General features: G+C 66.4%; 3 protein-coding genes across 3 annotated transcripts; all 3 read left to right on the top strand.

The window, feature by feature from the left end:
• The first annotated feature begins 664 nt into the window (after nucleotides 1-664).
• On the top strand, nucleotides 665-7,642 carry SEMA6B (semaphorin 6B). Its single transcript, XM_040990639.1, has 16 exons — nucleotides 665-802; nucleotides 1,009-1,132; nucleotides 1,491-1,551; nucleotides 1,861-1,923; nucleotides 2,011-2,112; nucleotides 2,484-2,574; nucleotides 2,689-2,808; nucleotides 2,906-2,994; nucleotides 4,142-4,359; nucleotides 4,462-4,593; nucleotides 4,758-4,907; nucleotides 5,100-5,282; nucleotides 5,385-5,531; nucleotides 6,090-6,167; nucleotides 6,298-6,356; nucleotides 6,492-7,642. The coding sequence occupies exons 1-16, from the start codon at nucleotides 688-690 to the stop codon at nucleotides 7,385-7,387; spliced, it is 2,628 nt and encodes an 875-aa protein (XP_040846573.1). The 5' UTR covers nucleotides 665-687; the 3' UTR covers nucleotides 7,388-7,642.
• Nucleotides 7,643-9,774: 2,132 nt separating this feature from the next.
• LRG1 (leucine rich alpha-2-glycoprotein 1) lies at nucleotides 9,775-11,707 on the top strand. Its single transcript, XM_040990649.1, has 2 exons — nucleotides 9,775-9,859; nucleotides 10,415-11,707. The coding sequence occupies exons 1-2, from the start codon at nucleotides 9,828-9,830 to the stop codon at nucleotides 11,475-11,477; spliced, it is 1,095 nt and encodes a 364-aa protein (XP_040846583.1). The 5' UTR covers nucleotides 9,775-9,827; the 3' UTR covers nucleotides 11,478-11,707.
• Nucleotides 11,708-14,172: 2,465 nt separating this feature from the next.
• Nucleotides 14,173-17,553, top strand: PLIN5 (perilipin 5). Its single transcript, XM_040990219.1, has 7 exons — nucleotides 14,173-14,205; nucleotides 14,565-14,760; nucleotides 15,277-15,359; nucleotides 15,671-15,851; nucleotides 16,045-16,250; nucleotides 16,732-16,839; nucleotides 17,002-17,553. The coding sequence occupies exons 1-7, from the start codon at nucleotides 14,173-14,175 to the stop codon at nucleotides 17,551-17,553; spliced, it is 1,359 nt and encodes a 452-aa protein (XP_040846153.1).

Below are 17,553 nucleotides of genomic sequence, written 5' to 3'. Positions count from 1 at the left end.
TTTCTGGCAGGGGCCCCGGGGTGGGGGTGGGGAGGTGGCTGGGTGTCCTTTGAGGAGTGGGGTGTCCCCACTTCACACACCCAGAGAGCCCCCTTGACCCGTCCCAGGGGGGCAGGCAGGCTGGGCTCAGCAGGTGCCTTGCCCCAACACACACACACACACACACCGGGTCCCCGAGGTTTGGGGCCAGCTCTATGAAATCCTGCAGGTCCCTGGGGTTGCTAAAGTCAGAGAGACAGAGAGGAAGATCTTCCATCCGATGAGTCACTCCCCAAGTGAGCGCGACAGCCGGTGCTGTGCTGATCCGAAGCCAGGAGCCAGGAGCTTCTTTCCGGGTCTCCCACGCGGGTGCAGGGTCCCAAGGCTTTGGGCCGTCCTCCACTGCTTGCCCAGGCCACAGGCAGGGGGAGCTGGGTGGGAAGTGGGGCAGCCGTGACATGAACCAGTGCCCATATGGGATCCTGGCGTGTGCAAAGCAAGGACTCCAGTCACTAGGCTACTGCACCAGGCCCAAGAGGGGTTTTTGATGAAGTCAAGTACAAGATTGCCCGATTCGTGTGTGGTCATAAAGATGACCATGATGATGGCTCATTCTTGGGGTGACCCCTGGTCAAAGCTCCCTCCCTACTCACTGCCCTGTCCCTCCCCTCGCTGGCAGGTGTCGCCTCCCGCCCCCCGGCCCTCGCCATGCGGACCCCGCGAGCATCCCCTCCCGGCCTGGTCCTGCTGCTCTTGCTGCTGGGAGGCGGCCGCGGCCTGTTTCCGGAAGAGCCACCGCCGCTCAGCGTGGCCCCCAGGGACTGTGAGTTTGAGGGGTGCGTGGGAAAGCGGGGGGCACAGAGGGGACGGTCTAGATTTCCAGGGGAGCTGCTGCCCACCCCACCCCGCCCGTCCCCCAGGCTGGGAGGGAAAAGTTCTGGGCACATCATGCACGCCCCCCCACCCCGGGCGTGTCCCCCCCGCCCCCCGCGCCCTGGCTCATGCCGCCTGCACCCCGGCCCTGGGCAGACTTGAACCACTACCCAGTGTTCGTGGGCAGCGGGCCGGGGCGGCCGGGCCCTGTGGAGGACCCCGAGGACCTCAACATCCAGCGGGTGCTGCGTGTCAACAGGACGCTCTTCATTGGGGACAGGTGGGGAGCACGCCGGGAGCAACCATGGGGGGAGGGGGGGTGGGGGCAGCAAGGCCGGGGTGGCCAGACACTGGGGGACAGGGGTCCCTGATGGACCAAGGACCCCACACTGGGTGACAGAGGGCGTGGGGTGACTGAGGATAGGGGTGCAGTGGGCAGCGGGGTCAGGGTGGTCAGACACTGGGGGACAGGGTCCCTGATGGACCAAGGACCCTGCACTGGGTGACAGAGGGCGTGGGGTGACTGGGGATGGGGGATGCAGTGGGTGGCGGGGTCAGGGTGGCCAGACACTGGGGGACGGGGGTTCCCGATGGACTCAGGCCCCCCCCCAGGGTCGCTAACTCCTCCGCTCTGGCAGGGACAACCTCTACCGGGTGGAGCTGGAGCCCCCGAGCGCCACGGAGCTGCGGTACCAGCGGGTGAGGGCGCGGGGAGGCGGGCGGGTGGGTGGGTGGCAGAGCTGGGGACCCCGCAGCAACCTGGGATCCCGCGGGCCCCGCACCTGCCCACCCAGGTCCAAGGGCCCCCTCACCTGCCCACCCAGGTCCACGGGCCCCTCACCTGCCCACCCAGGTCCAAGGGCCCCCTCACCTGCCCACCCAGGTCCAAGGGCCCCCTCACCTTGCCCACCCAGGTCCACGGGCCCCTCACCTGCCCACCCAGGTCCACGGGCCCCTCACCCACCCACCCAGGTCCACGGGCCCCTCACCCGCCCTCGCTGTCCGCAGAAGCTGACCTGGCGCTCCAACCCCGGCGACATCAACGTGTGTCGCATGAAGGGCAAGCAGGAGGTGAGTGGGCCCCGGCCCCGCCCACCCGGCAGCCCCGCCCACCTCGGCCTGGCCCCGCCCACCCAGCGGCCCCCTCCCCCTCCCCAGGGCGAGTGTCGGAACTTCGTGAAGGTGCTGCTGCCCCGGGACGAGTCCACGCTCTTCGTGTGCGGCTCCAACGCCTTCAACCCGGTGTGCGCCAACTACAGCGTGAGTCCGCGGCCTCCTCCTGCAGGAAGCCCTCGCGGAGACTCCCCCGTGCCCAGCTCGGCCGTGCCCAGCTCTGCCCAGCTCTGCCCTGTCCAGCTGTGCCCAGCTCAGCCCTGTCCAGCTGTGCCCAGCTGAGCCCTGTCCAGCTGTGCCCTGTCCAGCTGTGCCCAGCCCTGCCCTGTCCAGCTGTGCCCAGCTCGGCCGTGTCTGGCTTTGCCCAGAGCGGCCTAGATCACACAAGAATTGGGGGGTGGGGGGAATTGCTAGGGGCAGCCAGGACTCCCCTGGACCCTAGGGCTTGGGGGAAAGTGGGGCCCACGGACACGGTGGGGGGGGTTGTGTCCCTCACTCAGGCCTCACTGTCCCCACAGATGGACACGCTGAAGCCCATCGGGGACAACATCAGTGGCATGGCCCGCTGCCCCTACGACCCCAAACACGCCAACGTGGCCCTCTTCTCCGGTGAGCGCGGCTGGCCCTGGGCTCCGCGGGGTGGCCGTCTCTGCCCGGCTGGGGCACATGGGGTCCCTGCTGGGCATCGCGGCCCGCTGCCACCCCACCCCTCTCCCCATCCAGACAGGATGCTCTTCACGGCCACCGTGACCGACTTCCTGGCCATCGACGCGGTCATCTACCGCAGCCTTGGCGACAGGCCCACGCTGCGCACGGTCAAGCACGATTCCAAATGGTTCAAGGGTGAGCCCCCCACCACCCAGCCCAGGCGCCCCCTTCCCCCCTGAAAGTCACCGCCCGGGGCAGCAGGGGCCACACCCTGACCCCCGTACCCCCACAGAGCCCTATTTCGTTCACGCCGTCGAGTGGGGCAGCCACGTCTATTTCTTTTTCCGTGAGATCGCCATGGAGTTCAGTTACCTGGAGAAGGTGAGAGCCAGCTCCCCGCTGGGCAGGGGGACAGCTCCGGGGTCCCACCGGGTGCCCCTCCAGCCTCCCCTGGGGCTTGGGAGGGTTCCCCCGATCTGCAACGGGCGGGGGGGGGGCTGGTCCTGAGCTGGAGGCCGGCAGCACCATCGCACTGCGCCAGGCCCGTCCCCGCACTCGGCCGCCTTCATCCACCGCCTGCTTCCCCCACGCACTCAGGCCTGCTCCACAGCTGGGCCACATCTGCTGCAACCCATGGCCCACCCTGCCATTGCACCATGGGTGTCCACAGCCCACCCGCCTGTGCACCCCACCCACCCACCCACTCATCACCCATCCATCCATCTACCCACCCACCCACCCATCCATCCATCCATCCACCCACCCACCCACCCATCCACCCACCCATCCATCCATCCACCCACCCATCCACCCACCCATCCATCCATCCATCCATCCATCCACCCACCCACCCACCCATCCATCCACCCACCCACCCACCCACCCACCCACCCACCCATCCATCCATCCATCCATCCATCCATCCATCCATCCATCCACCCACCCACCCACCCATCCACCCATCCATCCATCCACCCACCCACCCATCCACCCATCCATCCATCCATCCATCCATCCATCCATCCACCCACCCACCCATCCATCCATCCATCCACCCACTCTCCCATCCATCCACCCACCCATCCATCCACCCATTCATCCATCCATCCATCCATCCATCCACCCACCCACCCACCCATCCACCCATCCATCCATCCATCCATCCACCCACCCATCCATCCACCCATCCATCCATCCACCCACCCATCCATCCACCCATCCATCCATCCACCCATCCATCCATCCATCCATCCACCCACCCACCCATCCACCCACCCATCCAATTGTCACTTGGGTCACTCCCTTCCCCCTCTCACCGTGCCTCAGTTTCCCCACAGGACAACACAGTCTCCGACAGAGCCTGGTCTGGGGACCCTTGAGGAGATGCTTCTACCAGGGCGGGAATGGGGAATGCTGGGCAGCTGGGCAGGGGCACCCGGGTGGTAGGCACCTCCCAGCGGGCAGGGTATAAGAGAGGGGAGACTCTGGGGCGGGGGAGAGCTCAGGCCCGGCTGTGGCCCTCACCCAGGTGGTGGTGTCACGCGTGGCCCGCGTGTGCAAGAACGACGTGGGCGGCTCGCCACGCGTGCTGGAGAAGCAGTGGACGTCGTTCCTGAAGGCGCGTCTCAACTGCTCCGTGCCCGGGGACTCACACTTCTACTTCAACGTGCTCCAGGCCGTCACGGGCGTCGTGAGCCTGGGGGGGCGGCCGGTGGTCCTGGGCGTCTTCTCCACGCCGGGCAACAGGTCAGCCACCCGGCCCAGGCTGACCCCACGCTCCCTTCCCCCCGGGGAGGCCTGGCCCCCCCACTCCAGACCCACCGGGCTCTCGCCCCCCGACACCCGCAGCATCCCCGGCTCGGCCGTCTGCGCCTTCGACATGACACAGGTGGCCGCCGTGTTCGAGGGCCGCTTCCGCGAGCAGAAATCCCCCGAGTCCATCTGGACCCCGGTGCCTGAGGACCAGGTGCCGCGGCCCCGGTGAGAGCACCCAGGGCCGAGCAGGGGGCAGCGGGGGGGAGGCAGTTGTGTGTGGGAGGAGTTAGATTTGCAGATTGGAAAAAAAAAATCAACTGTACCCATGCCGCGGATGGGGAAAAGCGAGGCCGGTAACTCGGTTCCCCCTGGCCGGTCTGTCCTTCCAGGCCCGGGTGCTGCGCCGCTCCTGGCTCACAGTACAACGCCTCCAGCGCCCTACCCGACGAGATCCTTAGTTTTGTCAAGACGCACCCGCTGATGGATGAGGCGGTGCCCTCGCTGGGCCACGCGCCCTGGATCGTGCGCACGCTCTTGCGGTCCGTGTCCGTGCGCGGGGCTGCGGGGGAGCAGGGGCGGGGGAGGCGGGCAGGGTCCTGCGTGGGGTGGACGGCCTGCTGCTGGGCCTCGCGCCCCGGACCGTGCGCGGGGCTGTGAGGGGCACAGGGAGGACCAGGCCCTGCTGGGTTGGGGGGGGGGGCTACGTGTGACCCCGACCCCGCGGCCTGCAGGCACCAGCTGACGCGCGTGGCCGTGGACGTGGGCGCCGGCCCCTGGGGTAACCAGACGGTGGTCTTCCTGGGCTCGGAGGCCGGCACGGTGCTCAAGTTCCTGGTGAGACCCAACGCCAGCGCCTCGGGGCCCGCGGGGCCCAGCGTCTTCCTGGAGGAGTTCGAGACCTACCGGCCCGACAGGTGGGGGCCGGGTGGCGGGACCAGGCCCCTGGGAGGCGGGGACGCGCACAGCTCTGCAGGTGGGGTCCCACGACGCCCCCTTGTTGCCCCGCGCCCCCGCAGGTGCAGCCGAGCCGGCGCCGGGGAGTCGGGGCAGCGGCTGCTGAGCCTGGAGCTGGACGCCGTGTCCGGTGGCCTGCTGGCCGCCTTCCCCCGCTGCGTGGTCCGGGTGCCCGTGGCCCGCTGCCAGCAGCACTCGGGGTGCATGAAGTGAGTCAGCCCAGCAACCCCGAGGAGAAAAGCGGGGTGCCTGCGGGGATGGGGCAACGGAGGAGGAGGCATGGGGTCTGTACAAGCGCTGGGCACCAGGGCACGGAGGGAAAGAGAGAGGAAGAAAGAGAGGAAGGAGAGAGGGGGAAAAAAAGAAGAGAGAGAGAGAGGAGTGGGGTTCGGGGAGCGTGTCCCCCGTTTGGACACGGCGCACACACCCCCTCTGGTGGCGGCCGCAGGAAGGACGAATGCCAGGTGTCCAGTCCCACCCACAGGGCTGGGGGACCCCGGGGGGGCCCCATCTGTCCTCCGTGAAACGGGGGTGCCGTGGGTGCCCCCACCCACAAGGCTGAGGGACCCCAAGGAGCCCCATCTGTCCTCCGTCAAACGGAGGTGCCGTGGGTGCCCCCACCCACAGGGCTGGGCGACCCGGGGAGCCCTAGCTGGCCTCCCTGTGAAACGGAGGTGCCGTGGGTGCCCCCCACCCCTTGCACCGCACCCTTGGGTGGGGGTGACGGGCGAAGCTCATGGAGACACCCCAACTTCCCCATGCCCCAGGAACTGCATTGGCAGCCAGGACCCCTACTGTGGCTGGGCCCCCGACGGCTCCTGCGTCTTCCTCAGCCCGGGCACCAGGTACCCGGGAGAAGGGGCAGGAGGCAGAGGGGCAGGAGGAGGAGGAGGAGGGCAGCGTCCTGCGTCCATCCGTCCATCCGTCCGTCCGCGCGCCTGCCGCGCTCACCCCACCTCCCCTCCCGCTCCCCAGGGCCCCCTTTGAGCAGGACGTGACCGGTGCCAGTACCGCAACCTTGGGGGACTGCACAGGTGAGGCCCAGGGGGACCACCCCCTTCCCAGCCTGGTGCCCTGCTTGGCCTGGGGGCGGCGAGGGGTGTGCGGGTGCTGGGGTAGGGGGAGTTTGGGGACCCGACGCGCGCGCGTTAACGCCGCGCTCCCGCCAGGGCTGCTGCGCGCCAGCCTGTCGGAGGAGCGCGCGGGGCTGGTGTCCGTGAACCTGCTGGTGACCTCGTCGGTGGCGGCCTTCGTGGTGGGCGCCGTGGTGTCGGGCTTCAGCGTGGGCTGGTTCGTGGGCCTCCGCGAGCGGCGGGAGCTGGCGCGCCGCAAGGACAAGGAGGCCATCCTGGCGCACGGTGCGGGCGAGGCGGTGCTGAGCGTGAGCCGCCTGGGCGAGCGCAGGGCGGGCGGCCCTGGAGGTCGAGGAGGAGGAGGAGGAGGAGGAGGCGTGGGCGGCGCCGGGGGACCCCCCGAGGCCCTGCTGGCGCCCCTCATGCAGAACGGCTGGGCCAAGGCCACGCTGCTGCAGGATCTGGACTCGGGGTTGCTGCCCACGCCCGAGCAGACGCCGCTGCCCCAGAAGCGCCTGCCCCCGACCCCGCACCCGGCCCCGCACGCCCTGGCCGCGCGCGCCTGGGAGCACGGTCACGCACTGCTGTCCGCCTCGTCTTCCCTGTTGCTGCTCGGCCCGACCCGGGCATCCCACGAGCAGCCCCCCGTGCCCGGGCCTGGCCGAGCTGTCCACGGCGACTTCCCCTTGACCCCCCACGCCAGCCCGGACCGCCGGAGGGTCGTGTCAGCGCCCACGGGCCCTTCGGACGTCATCCCGGCTGCTTCGGCCGATAGCCTGGCCAGGCCCTGGAGCCCCTCGGCCACGGGCAGCCTCCGCAGAGCCGGCCCGCACGGCCCGCCCGCCGCTGCCCTGCGCCGCACGCACACGTTCAACAGCGGCGAGGGCCGGAACGGGGAGCGACCCCGCGGCCGCCACGCGCGCCCCGCCACGGACTTGGCCCACCTGCTGCCCTACGGGGCGGCGGACAGGACTGCGCCCCCGGTGCCCTAGGAGACCCTAGGAGACCGTGCCGTCCACGCGAAGCAGGAGCGCCACAGGCGGCGTTGGGAGCCGCCAGGCCCCGGAGGGTGCGGTGGGGTGCGGTGGGAGTTGGAGAGACAGCCCCCCCACACTCCCAGGTCCTGCCTGCGTCCGTGGGGGGACCCACCCTCCGCCGCCCGGAAGCACAAGTTGCAACCCCACTCCCGCCTCCTGCTCCTCCCCTCCCTCCGGAGTTGGTGGGGCGGTGGGGGGGCGACCGCAGGACGCTGGCACGGTTCGGGGGAGGGGGCGGGCAGGGTTTGCTAAAGGATTTGAGGTTCACCTGCGCGGAAGGTTCTGGATTTTTTTTTTTTTTTTGCATTTTTTTTTCCCCTTTCTTTCGCAGTTTTCTAACCAATTGCACAACTCCCATTCTCCGGGTGGCGGCCCGGGGTGGGGGTAGGGGGCCTCTGCGGAGCAAGGGGGTGTAGGGGGGCTCCCCGCCTCCGGCCCCAGGCGCCATCCACCCCTCGTGATGGTGGTGGTGGTGTGTGTGTGTGTGTGTGTGTGTGTGTGTGTGTGTGTATGCGTGTGCATGCCGTGTTCGTGTGCAAGGGGCGGGGAGGGGGCCTGTGTGCACCTGTCCGGGAGTGTGGCTTTTGCTGGGCGCGTGTGATGAGTGTCTTGTACGACGGTGGTGACCCCCAGTGGCCTGGGCCAGGGGCAGAGGGGAGAGAACCCCCCTCTACACACACACTGCTGAATGCCACGGAGGCTCAATGTGTCTGAAGGGCTTTCAGGGGGGCCTGGGAGGGGGGGCGACAGAGGCGGGTGGGGCCCCCTGTAAATACGGCCCCAGGGTGGGCAGAACGTCCGTCCGTCCGGCGCCACCTGTTCCCTTGTGACCATGCCCCGCGGACTTCCGGCTGTCCATGCATGCCACGTGGCCAGTGGAGCCCTGCCCCTCTCCCCATCAATAAAACTGTTTACAACCGCCGGCCCCAGGGCTCTTGCGGCTGCTGTTTCCTGGAGGGCAATAGGGGGTGGGGACACCCCCACTCCACCTCACCCACGGCTGCTGGCCTGGGGGGCTTGGACGTGGACATAGGGAGAGGTTTGGTCTTCAGTGGTCAGGGCAGGCGTCACCTTGCCAGCCTGCCTCCTTCCAGTCCACGCTGGCTACGCTCCTGCCGTGGGCAGGACAGCAAGCTACACAGACCCAGCCCTCTTGTTACGGGCCCCCCGCCCCCGATTGCATGTCTTTTTATTATTTTATTTCGATAATCATTGCATGTAGTTGATTAGGGCACAAAGGGTCAAAGGCTACAGGAAAAGTGGGTAAGACCATTGCTCCCACATTCTCTCTCTTTTTCTGTTTCTGGGGTAAGGGGGGAGATAAAGGGAGAAGCCCCACCCAGCCTCCCAGCCCTGCCAGGGTCCCCCGACGTGGCACGTGCTCCGAGGGCACTGTTGGAGAGGTTTGGACAGTGGATGCCTGTTTTCGTTACTGGGTCACGCAGCACCAGCAGCTGGTATTGTGTGGCAACACAGGTTATGCTGCAGCCTGTGGTGCCGGCATCCCCCAAGGGTGCTGGTTTGAGTCCCAGCTGCTGCTCCACTTCTTAGGCTGAGGGCTTAGGAAAAGCCACTTGAAGATGATGGCACCCGTGTGGGAGACCCAGGGGAAGCTCCCGGTGTAGCCGTGGAGGGTGTGAGCAAAGAAGCAATGAACCGGCTGATGGAAGATTCCGTTTCTCTTCTACCTTCCAAATAAATAAAACTCTGCCTTTCAAATGAACAAATCTTAAGAAAAAAAAAAAAAAAGACATAGATACAGGATGTTACACTTGCAATAGTTAGACCTCAATGTGGTGCGGCCAAAGCTGTTCTCATAGGGAATTGCGTAGCCGCACGTGCACTCATTGGACGATAAGATTGATTCCAATCAGGAGCGGGCAGCAGAGAGCCGGGGAGCCTGAGTGGACAGTGGCGTCCTGGCCCGGGGGGCAGTTGAAGCACAGCTGGGATTTCAGGATTAGATGTGAGACCGTCATGTCCGTTTTCAAGTTAGGGGGTCTTTTCGCTGCTCACAGCACCTGTGACGCTCCGCCCCGCCAGGCACCTGGCAGCCCTGACTCTGGAGTCCCAGGTTTGCAGGGAGGCTAGTGGGGGTGTGCGGGGGGCAAGGGGCTTGGTCTGAAAGACCAAGTTCACTTCTCACCCCCTCAAGAAAAAAGAAGAGCAGAGAAAGGATGACACGGGGTTTAGAAACAGCGCCTGGGAGGGGCTGGGCGGGAAGACGTTGCCAGGAAGTGATTTTGCAATCTGGATTTCTCCTCTTCCCGCCACAGACCCGGGTTCAGAGAGGGCGGGGACTTCCCTGGGGTCAGGGGGCCGGCCCGGGACTGGGTAGGTATAAGGGTACCTTTCAGGAGCCCAGGGAGCCTAGAAGAGAAAAAGAAGGGCCACCATGTCCCCCTGGAACGGAGAAGCAAACCAGAGGTGGGTTCCCAAACCCTGTCCCCCCAGTCGCAACCCTTCCTCCCTCCTTCCCTAGGCCTGTCCATTCTGGGCGGAGCTGGGCCTGCGTTAGGACATTCTACAGCACGCTGACACCACCGTGTGCCCCTGGGGTGGCAGCAGGCTAGGGGACAGGCTGGCTGTCCCGTGCATGTGTGTGCACCTGCAGAGAAGGGGCCCTGGCCAGGTTCTCCTGCTGGCTGGGATGCCACCTGCCCAGCGTGGGCTGCTGGACCTGTCTGCCACAGGACACTCGGCCACACAACCTGTTCAAACTCTCTCTTCGAACCTGGAGCCCTGACTGGCGAGGTGGGGGTTACGTGGGAGGGCTGGATGGACACCAGGGACAAAGGGCAGACTGGGCTTTGTGGGACAAGGAGTGAGTGTGTATGGGGGAGGATGCTGGAACCAGGACCTTGTGGGTGAATAGGAGTTCGCCAGCTGTAATACAAAGGGCTATAACCTGGGCAGGCTGGACTGGGGTTACACGGGCTTGTGGGGTTTCCACTGGCAAGTGCCCCCTGTTGCCCCCCGCAGCCCCGAGGTCCTGCAACCCCGCCTTCCTCTGCTATTGCTGCTGCTGCTGCTATCCGGGACTGCGATCCTGGGGTTCAGCTGGAGCCCCGCTGGCTGTGTGGTGTGGCACTCACAGAATGGCACCTCGGTCTCCTGCCACTCGGCCCCACACTTCCCCAGCCCCCTGCCGGCCGACATCAGCCACCTGTCCGTGGAGTTCTCCAACTTGACAGAGCTGCCGGCAGACGCCCTCCAAGGCGCCGCCTGGCTGCGTGAGCTGCACCTGTCCAGCAATGGGCTTCGGGAGCTGCCAGCCACCTTGCTGCAGCCTGTGGCCCGGCTGCAGGTACTGGACCTGACCCGCAACGCCCTCCGTGAGCTGCCCCCGCAGCTCTTCCAGGGCGCGGCTGCCCTGCGCACCCTGGTGCTGAAGCAGAACAAGCTACAGGTCCTGGAGGCCGCGTGGCTGCACGGGCTGTGGGCACTGCGCTTCCTAGATCTGTCCGGGAACGGCCTGCGCACGCTGCCCCCGGGGCTGCTGAGCAACCTCCGCAACCTGCAGGTCCTGGACCTGTCCGACAACCAGCTGGGGAGCCTGTCCCCTCACCTGCTAAGGGGTCTGGTGCGGCTCGAATGGTTATACCTCCAGGGCAATCAGCTACGGGAGCTGCATGGGGACCTGCTGGCCTCCCAGGGCCGGCTCAGCCACCTGTTCCTCAGCGACAACAGGCTGGCCGTGGTGGGAGCTGGCGCCTTCCACGCCCTGCGGCGCCTCGACATGCTGGACCTGTCCGGTAACCTGCTGGCCAGCGTGCCCCGGGGGCTCTGGGACAGTTTGGGGCTGCCCCACAGGGAGCTGAAAGAAGGGGTGGACCTCTCTGGGAACCCCTGGCTGTGTGACCATAAGCTGGGAGATCTCCTGAGCTGGCTGCTCCGGAACCAAGACAAGATGTTCTTCCTGAACAACACACGCTGTGCCCGGCCCAAGGTCTGGGCAGGCAGGTCGCTCCTGGAAGCAGCCAGGGAGGCCGAGGGCTGGGCCGGCGAGAAGGGAAGCAACCTCCCCTCGCCTCTCCCCGCTTAGCAAATAGCCCAGCCTCCTTGGGGAGGGGGAACCCAGGCCTTCCCACTCCCAACACCTCTGGCATCCCTCAGCCATCTTGTCCTACCCTCCGGCCAAGCCCTGGCCACCCTGTCTTCCCTGGAGTACTGGGCCTGGGTCCAATTCTTCTCTGATTAGAAGTTGCCTGGGCCTGCATGGTAGCCTAGTGGCTCAAGTCCCTGCCTGCAAGCACCAGGATCCCATATGGGCACCAGTTCTAATCCCGGCAGCCCTGCTTCCCCTCCAGCTCCCTACCTGTGACCTAGGAAAGCAGTGGAGGACGGCCCAAAACCTTGGGACCCTGTACCCCCAGGGAGACCCAGCAGAAGCTCCTGGCTCCTGGCTTCAGATCAGCTCAGCTCCAGCTATTGCAGCCACTTGGGGAGTAGACCAACGGATGGAAAATTTTCCCGTCTCTCCTCCTCTCTGTATGTCTGACTTTGCGATAAAAATGAAATAAATATTTTTTTTAATTGCATAACTGAATCAATGAGGCCACACACCCCCCGCCCCGGGAAAAGCCCTTGGGTTTCCCTAGGGAACTTTCTGGAAATTCAGGAGGAAAAAAGGGGACACACACAGCATCGGGAGCCCAGGTGACCTGTGTGAGCTATGCTGTCCCTCCCGCCGTCCTGGACCTAACTGGAAATCAAATCAGTGGCCGTTGCCCGGGTGTCGGGTGTCCTGTTGCTGGGATTTCTGCCAGCGCCCTGGGGATCGGCCGCGTCTCTCCACCCTTGCCTGCAGGTGTCCCCTAACTGCCCGCACGGGGCAAGCCAGAAGGGGGCTGAGGGGCAGGCAGAGCTTGAAGCGTTCTCTCCTTTGCACTGGGACCCCGGGACGGCCTGCCAGGTGCAGCGTGGGGGGTGTGGGGGCAGCAGAGTGGGGAAAGGCTGGGGGTTTCGAGTCACGCCCACTTTTTCCAAACCCAGGGAAGAGGCGAGGGCAGGAGGGAGAGGGGTGTCCCAGGCATGGATGGGGAGATGCCAGGCGGAGCGTGGGGTCAGGTGTGAAGGATTCTTCACTCGTGGGGGGGTCCCTGGGCGGGGTCGTGGGGGGGGTAAACGGGTTGAGCCCTAGTTTGCCCATCTGTGAAATGGGGACTTGAGGGATAGGACCAACCCTGTAGATAAGAAAAAAAGAAGAAATTAATTAATTAGTTAGTTAATTAATTAATTAAAGGTTCCGGCACAGTAGCCTAGTGGCTAAAGTCCTCACCTTGCACGTGCCAGGATCCCATATGGGCACTGGTTCTAATCCCAGCAGCCCCGCTTCCCATCCAGCTCCCTGCTCGTGCCCTGGGAAAGCATTGGAGGACGGCCCAAAGCCTTGGGACCCTGCACCTGCGCATGGGAGACACAGAAGAGGCCTCTGGCTCCTGATTTTGGATCAGCGCAGCTCCAGCCTTTGTGACCACTTGGAAAGTGAATAATCAGACCAAAGATCTTCCCTTTTTCTCCTCTCTGTCTGTCTGCCTTTCCAATTAAAAAAAAAGAATCTCTTTAAATGCTTTGGGCTCCTTCACCTCCCACTGGGGAGACCTGGAGGAACTGCCTGGTTCGAGCCCAGCATCAGGCTGGGGAGCTGCAGCCATGAGGAGGAAAGACGCTTCCAGTCTGCCTCGCTCTGTTTAAAAATAAAAATTAAAAAAAAAAAAGTAATTGTGTAGGGCCTGTGACGCCCCTTCGGGTGAGGGTGACAGACTTGGCTAAAGTCCCTGCCGACTGCGTCCTGGGGCGCTCGCTCGGCGTCCCCCATCGCTATGGCAACGCCGCAGAGTCGGGGCGCCCAGCTCCGCCCCTCTGGGAACACCCCCCGACAAGCCTTCCCCCCATAGGTCGCTTCCCGGAGGCCCTGCCCACCACACCGGGTATAAAAGCAGCCCGGGGCCCGGCGGGGCGGGGAGACTCGAGCCCAAAGTTGGGGTTCCTCGGAGGCGCTTGGGCGGGGGCGGGGGGTGCTCAGGCTGCTTGTGCGTAGGTAAGTGCGTCCCCCCCATTTCCCACACGGTCCTTCCCGGGGATTGGGAGGGCTCCCCGAAGCAGGTGGCGGGGTCGAGGGTCTGGCAGCGGCATGGGAGGGTTGGGACTGGCCGGAGCAGGTGGCCGAGACCCTTGGCCCAGTTGGCCCCAGTTCAGGACCCAGTTGGGCGGCGACCAGAGCTCAGAGGGTGACGGTGGTGGCATGGCGGCGCGGGGGGTGGTTAGAGCCTGCAGGTGGCCAGTCCTGACATCACGCTCTGCACTCAACACCGGTCCAGCTGCTGCGGGCCAAAAGTTTACCTGTCTGTCAAGCCGGCCGTGAGTGGATGAGCTCTCTGCCCAGTGTAGGCTGTCCCCCGTGGAGTGGGCAGGAGGGTCCTTTCCCGCGTAAAGGAAGCAGAAGTGGCAGCCACCCACCCACGGGACGGGGCTTTCGCGTGGACACACACACGCAGTACACTCCCAGTCCCTGGGGTGTCCACACTTCTCCACATGCTGTTTGCCTGGTCCTCCACCTTCTGCATTTGGGGAAGAGGGGTGTCCGCAAGAGAACAAGGCTTGCCCCAGTCCCAGAGTCCAGCTGCACCCAACCCCAGGCCTGGGAGGGCTGCTGTGCTGCAGGACCCCCCCTACCCCAGCTGAGCTGTTCCCCCATCCCCACCCCAGGGTGACCCTGCAGTGGCATTGCACTGGACATGTCGGACACGGAGGCGACTCCGGACCAGCAGGTGAGGGGGATGCTGACGGGCAGGGGGTCCCCTCTTGCTGTTCACGCGCCTCCGGAGTGGGGGTTCCTCCCTGCCCCCCCAACTGGGCGTCCTTCACAGCACCACAGCAGCATTTGTTGACACGGGTCCCAGGTCCCAGGTTTCCATTTGCTGCCACCGACCAGTGGGACCTGAGCCACCCATTTCAGAGATGACAAGTGGGGTGCACGGTAGCTACACCCTCTTGCTGTAGCTCCCCAGGGCTCCTCCCTGTCCTGCGCCCCTCCTAGCCTGGAGACAAGAAGTGTGCCAAGGTGGCACTGACCACCACCCACCCCTGCTCCCTGGACCCCTTCTGACGTCTCTGTCCTGTCCCACAGAATGTGGTACAGCGTGTGGTGGCCTTGCCCCTGGTCAGGGCCACGTGCACCATGGTGGCCGATGCTTACGGGGCGGCCAAGGACAGGCACCCGCTGCTGGGCTCAGCCTGCCGCCTGGCGGAGCGCTGCGTGTGCGGACTGACCACGCGGGCACTGGACCACGCCCAGCCGCTGCTGGAGCACCTGCAGCCCCAGTGTGAGTCCTCCCACCGTCACCCCCGTCTGTCCATCTCGTTCTTAGCCATGCATTATCCATACCCCCACGGACCCCCAGCCAGCTCTCCCCAAGTCGCTGCCTGTGGGGTACAACGCCATGCGTGGCAGGGGCAGCTGTGGATCCCAGCCCAGAGCCTCAGCCAGCTGCGGTCACCTTGAGCCTGCCCGCCAGGGCGTTCGAGCTGGGCAGGACCCAAGAGCCACCTCGCGTGACCTGGGGTGCAGGACAGAAGCGGGCAGAGGTGGGGGCGGTGCCCAGCCTGGCCCTTCCAGGGATGCAGTGTGAGGGGAGAGCAGTGCTGCCTGTGGTTCCTCCAGCCCCCTTCCCAACTGTGCCCCCAACCCAGCCCAGCCCCTGTGGCACTCTGTGCCTACCCAGGCAGGTGGTGTCACAACCACTGGTGGGGTCTCGTCTCTTGGTTCCTCCCCCACCTCATTCTATCTCTGCTTCTCCCTCCCGTATTCTTCCATGCATCCCACCTGTGTGCCTGCCCAGTGGCCACGGTGAACCATCTGGCCTGCAGGGGGCTGGACAAGCTGGAAGAGAAACTGCCCATTCTACAGCAGCCCTCAGACACGGTACTGGGACCGGCCGGGCCCTGGGAGCCGGAGATGGGAGATGGAGGGGGGAGGTGGGGTGCCGGCCGGGCTCTGGGGGCCGGAGATGGGAGACAGAAGGTCCATGGGGTAGAGGCAGCCTTTTGGGGGAACTCAAACCAGTCCCAAGCGGCACCACCATGCTATCATTGGCTGCTCGTGTGAGACACAGGTTTTACAGAGGGGAAGCTGAGACCATGCAAAAGTTTCGGCAGCCCTAGAGTCCCCCATCCCGGGTGGGGCAGGAGGGAAATCTATGGCTCCTGGAGTGGGGACCCCCCTTTCCTTGCCAGGTGGTGACTTCGGCCAAGGATGCGGTGGCCGATGGCGTGACAGGTGTGGTGGACCTGGCGCGGCGTGGCCGGCGCTGGAGCGTGGAGCTGACGCGCTCTGTGAGCCATGCCGTGGATGTGGTGCTGGGCAAGTCCGAGGAGCTGGTGGACCATTTTCTGCCGCTGTCCGAGGAGGAGTTGGGTGAATGCCTGGGGGACCCCACGGTCCGCCTGAGCCCAGTCAGGGTGGTCCAGGCAAACTGCCGTGATGGGATGGGGTCTGGGACCAGCCTGCCCCAGCCTGGGCTGGAACCCCGGGTCTGTCCGTGGGGCAGATGCGAGGGGTTGGCACCCACTAAGGAAATGACAGCTGACCCCCCTCTCCCTGTGCCCAGCGGCCCTGGCAGCCGAGGCCGAGGGCCCGGAGGTGGGCTCGCTGGAGGAGCAGCGAAGACAAAGGGGCTACTTCGTGCGCCTGGGCTCGCTGTCGACGCGTCTCCGCCACCTGGCCTACGAGCACTCCCTGGGGAAGCTGCGACAGAGCAGGCACCACACCCAGGACACCCTGGCCCGGCTGCAGGAGGCGCTGGAGCTGGTGAGAGTCCGGGGTGGGACAGGGCGCGCTGGCCAGGTGGCCAGAGGGATGCAGCCCCCGGGGAGGGCAGGGCTGGACATCCAGGGAGGAGGCCTGGGCGCCCCCAGGTCCCTTACCCCTCAACTAGGTCCCCACCGCCCAGTGCTTGCCAGGAAGCCCAGTTCCTGCCCTGCTCCTAGAGGGCGCCCGTGAGCAGCCCTCCTCATAGCAGCAGGTGCTCCTGCAGTGCTGACCACCCCGGCTAGGGTGGGCACTGTGCTCTGGCTGGGGTGGGCCCTGGACAGTGCTGACCACCCCGGCTAGGGTCCCTGTACAGCGCTGGACGGCCGGGCTGGGGTGGGCCCTGTGCCCCGGCTGGGGTGGGCCCTGGGCAGTGCTGACCACCCCGGCTAGGGTGGGTCCTGGGCTCCCTGACCGCCCTCCCTCCCCAGTCCTCCCGCCCACCGTGACCCGTCCCGCCCCGTCCCTGCAGATCCACGGCGTGCAGTGCCAGTGCGAGGCGACCCCCGGCCCTCCAGCCTGCACCTCGGGGAAGGCGTACCAGCTGTGGGAGGCCTGCGGCCTGCACCCCGAGAATGGCCGGAGGCGGAGCCAGGTGGGTGGGTCAGGGAGGTGGGCGGGGCCAGGTGAGGCGGGCAGGTGAGGTGGGCGGGGCCAGGTGAGGCGGCCAGGTGAGGCGGGCGGGGCCAGGTGAGGCGGCCAGGTGAGGCGGGCGGCCAGCACGCAATGGCCAACGCGCTGGGGCCTCCCGCCGCAGGCCGAGCTGGAGACGCTGGCGCTGACCCGGAGCCTGACGCAGGAGCTGCAGGCCGCGGCCGAGGCGCTGGAGGCCGGCGTGCGCGGCCTGCCCGCCGGCGCCCAGGACAAGGTGGCCGAGGTGCGGCGCAGCGTGGACGCCCTGCGCGCCGCCCTCGCCGACGCCCGCTGCTTCGGGGACGTGCCGGCCGCCGCGCTGGCCGAGGGCCGGGGCCGCGTGGCGAGGGCGCACGCCTCCGTGGACGAGCTGCTGGAGCTGGTGCTGCAGGCCGTGCCGCTGCCCTGGCTCGTGGGGCCCTTCGCGCCCATCCTGGTGGAGCGGCCCGAGCCCCTGCTGCCGGACCTGGAGGCCTGCGTGGACGAGGTGGTCGGGGGTCCCGACCCTCGCTGGGCGCACCTGGACTGGCCCGCCCAGCAGAGGGCCTGGGAGGAGGCCCGGCTGCAGGGGCAGGGGCAGGGGTCGGCGGGCCCCGGGGGGGACACGCCTGAGGAGGAGCCGGTGCCCCCCAGCACCCCGGCCAGGCCCACCCTCATGCCCGAGCTGGACTTCTGA

This window comes from Ochotona curzoniae, unplaced genomic scaffold (genome assembly GCF_017591425.1).
Source record: "Ochotona curzoniae isolate NIBS_2020 unplaced genomic scaffold, NIBS_Ocur_1.0 contig_605, whole genome shotgun sequence".
Taxonomy (NCBI): Eukaryota; Metazoa; Chordata; class Mammalia; order Lagomorpha; family Ochotonidae; genus Ochotona; species Ochotona curzoniae.
Note: the sequence above shows the minus strand (reverse complement) of the source record. Positions and strands in the feature narration are given on the sequence as shown.

Coding starts and splice junctions, on each gene's coding strand:
- SEMA6B (XM_040990639.1), top strand. CDS start 688: ATGCGGACCCCGCGAGCATCCCCTCCCGGCCTGGTCCTGCTGCTCTTG. Junction 4,360..4,461: donor TTCTCCACGCCGGGCAACAG/GTCAGCCACCCG, acceptor CGACACCCGCAG/CATCCCCGGCTCGGCCGTCT. Junction 5,283..5,384: donor GAGACCTACCGGCCCGACAG/GTGGGGGCCGGG, acceptor GCGCCCCCGCAG/GTGCAGCCGAGCCGGCGCCG.
- PLIN5 (XM_040990219.1), top strand. CDS start 14,173: ATGTCGGACACGGAGGCGACTCCGGACCAGCAG. Junction 15,852..16,044: donor GCTGTCCGAGGAGGAGTTGG/GTGAATGCCTGG, acceptor CCCTGTGCCCAG/CGGCCCTGGCAGCCGAGGCC. Junction 16,840..17,001: donor ATGGCCGGAGGCGGAGCCAG/GTGGGTGGGTCA, acceptor CTCCCGCCGCAG/GCCGAGCTGGAGACGCTGGC.
- LRG1 (XM_040990649.1), top strand. CDS start 9,828: ATGTCCCCCTGGAACGGAGAAGCAAACCAGAG. Junction 9,860..10,414: donor AACGGAGAAGCAAACCAGAG/GTGGGTTCCCAA, acceptor TGCCCCCCGCAG/CCCCGAGGTCCTGCAACCCC.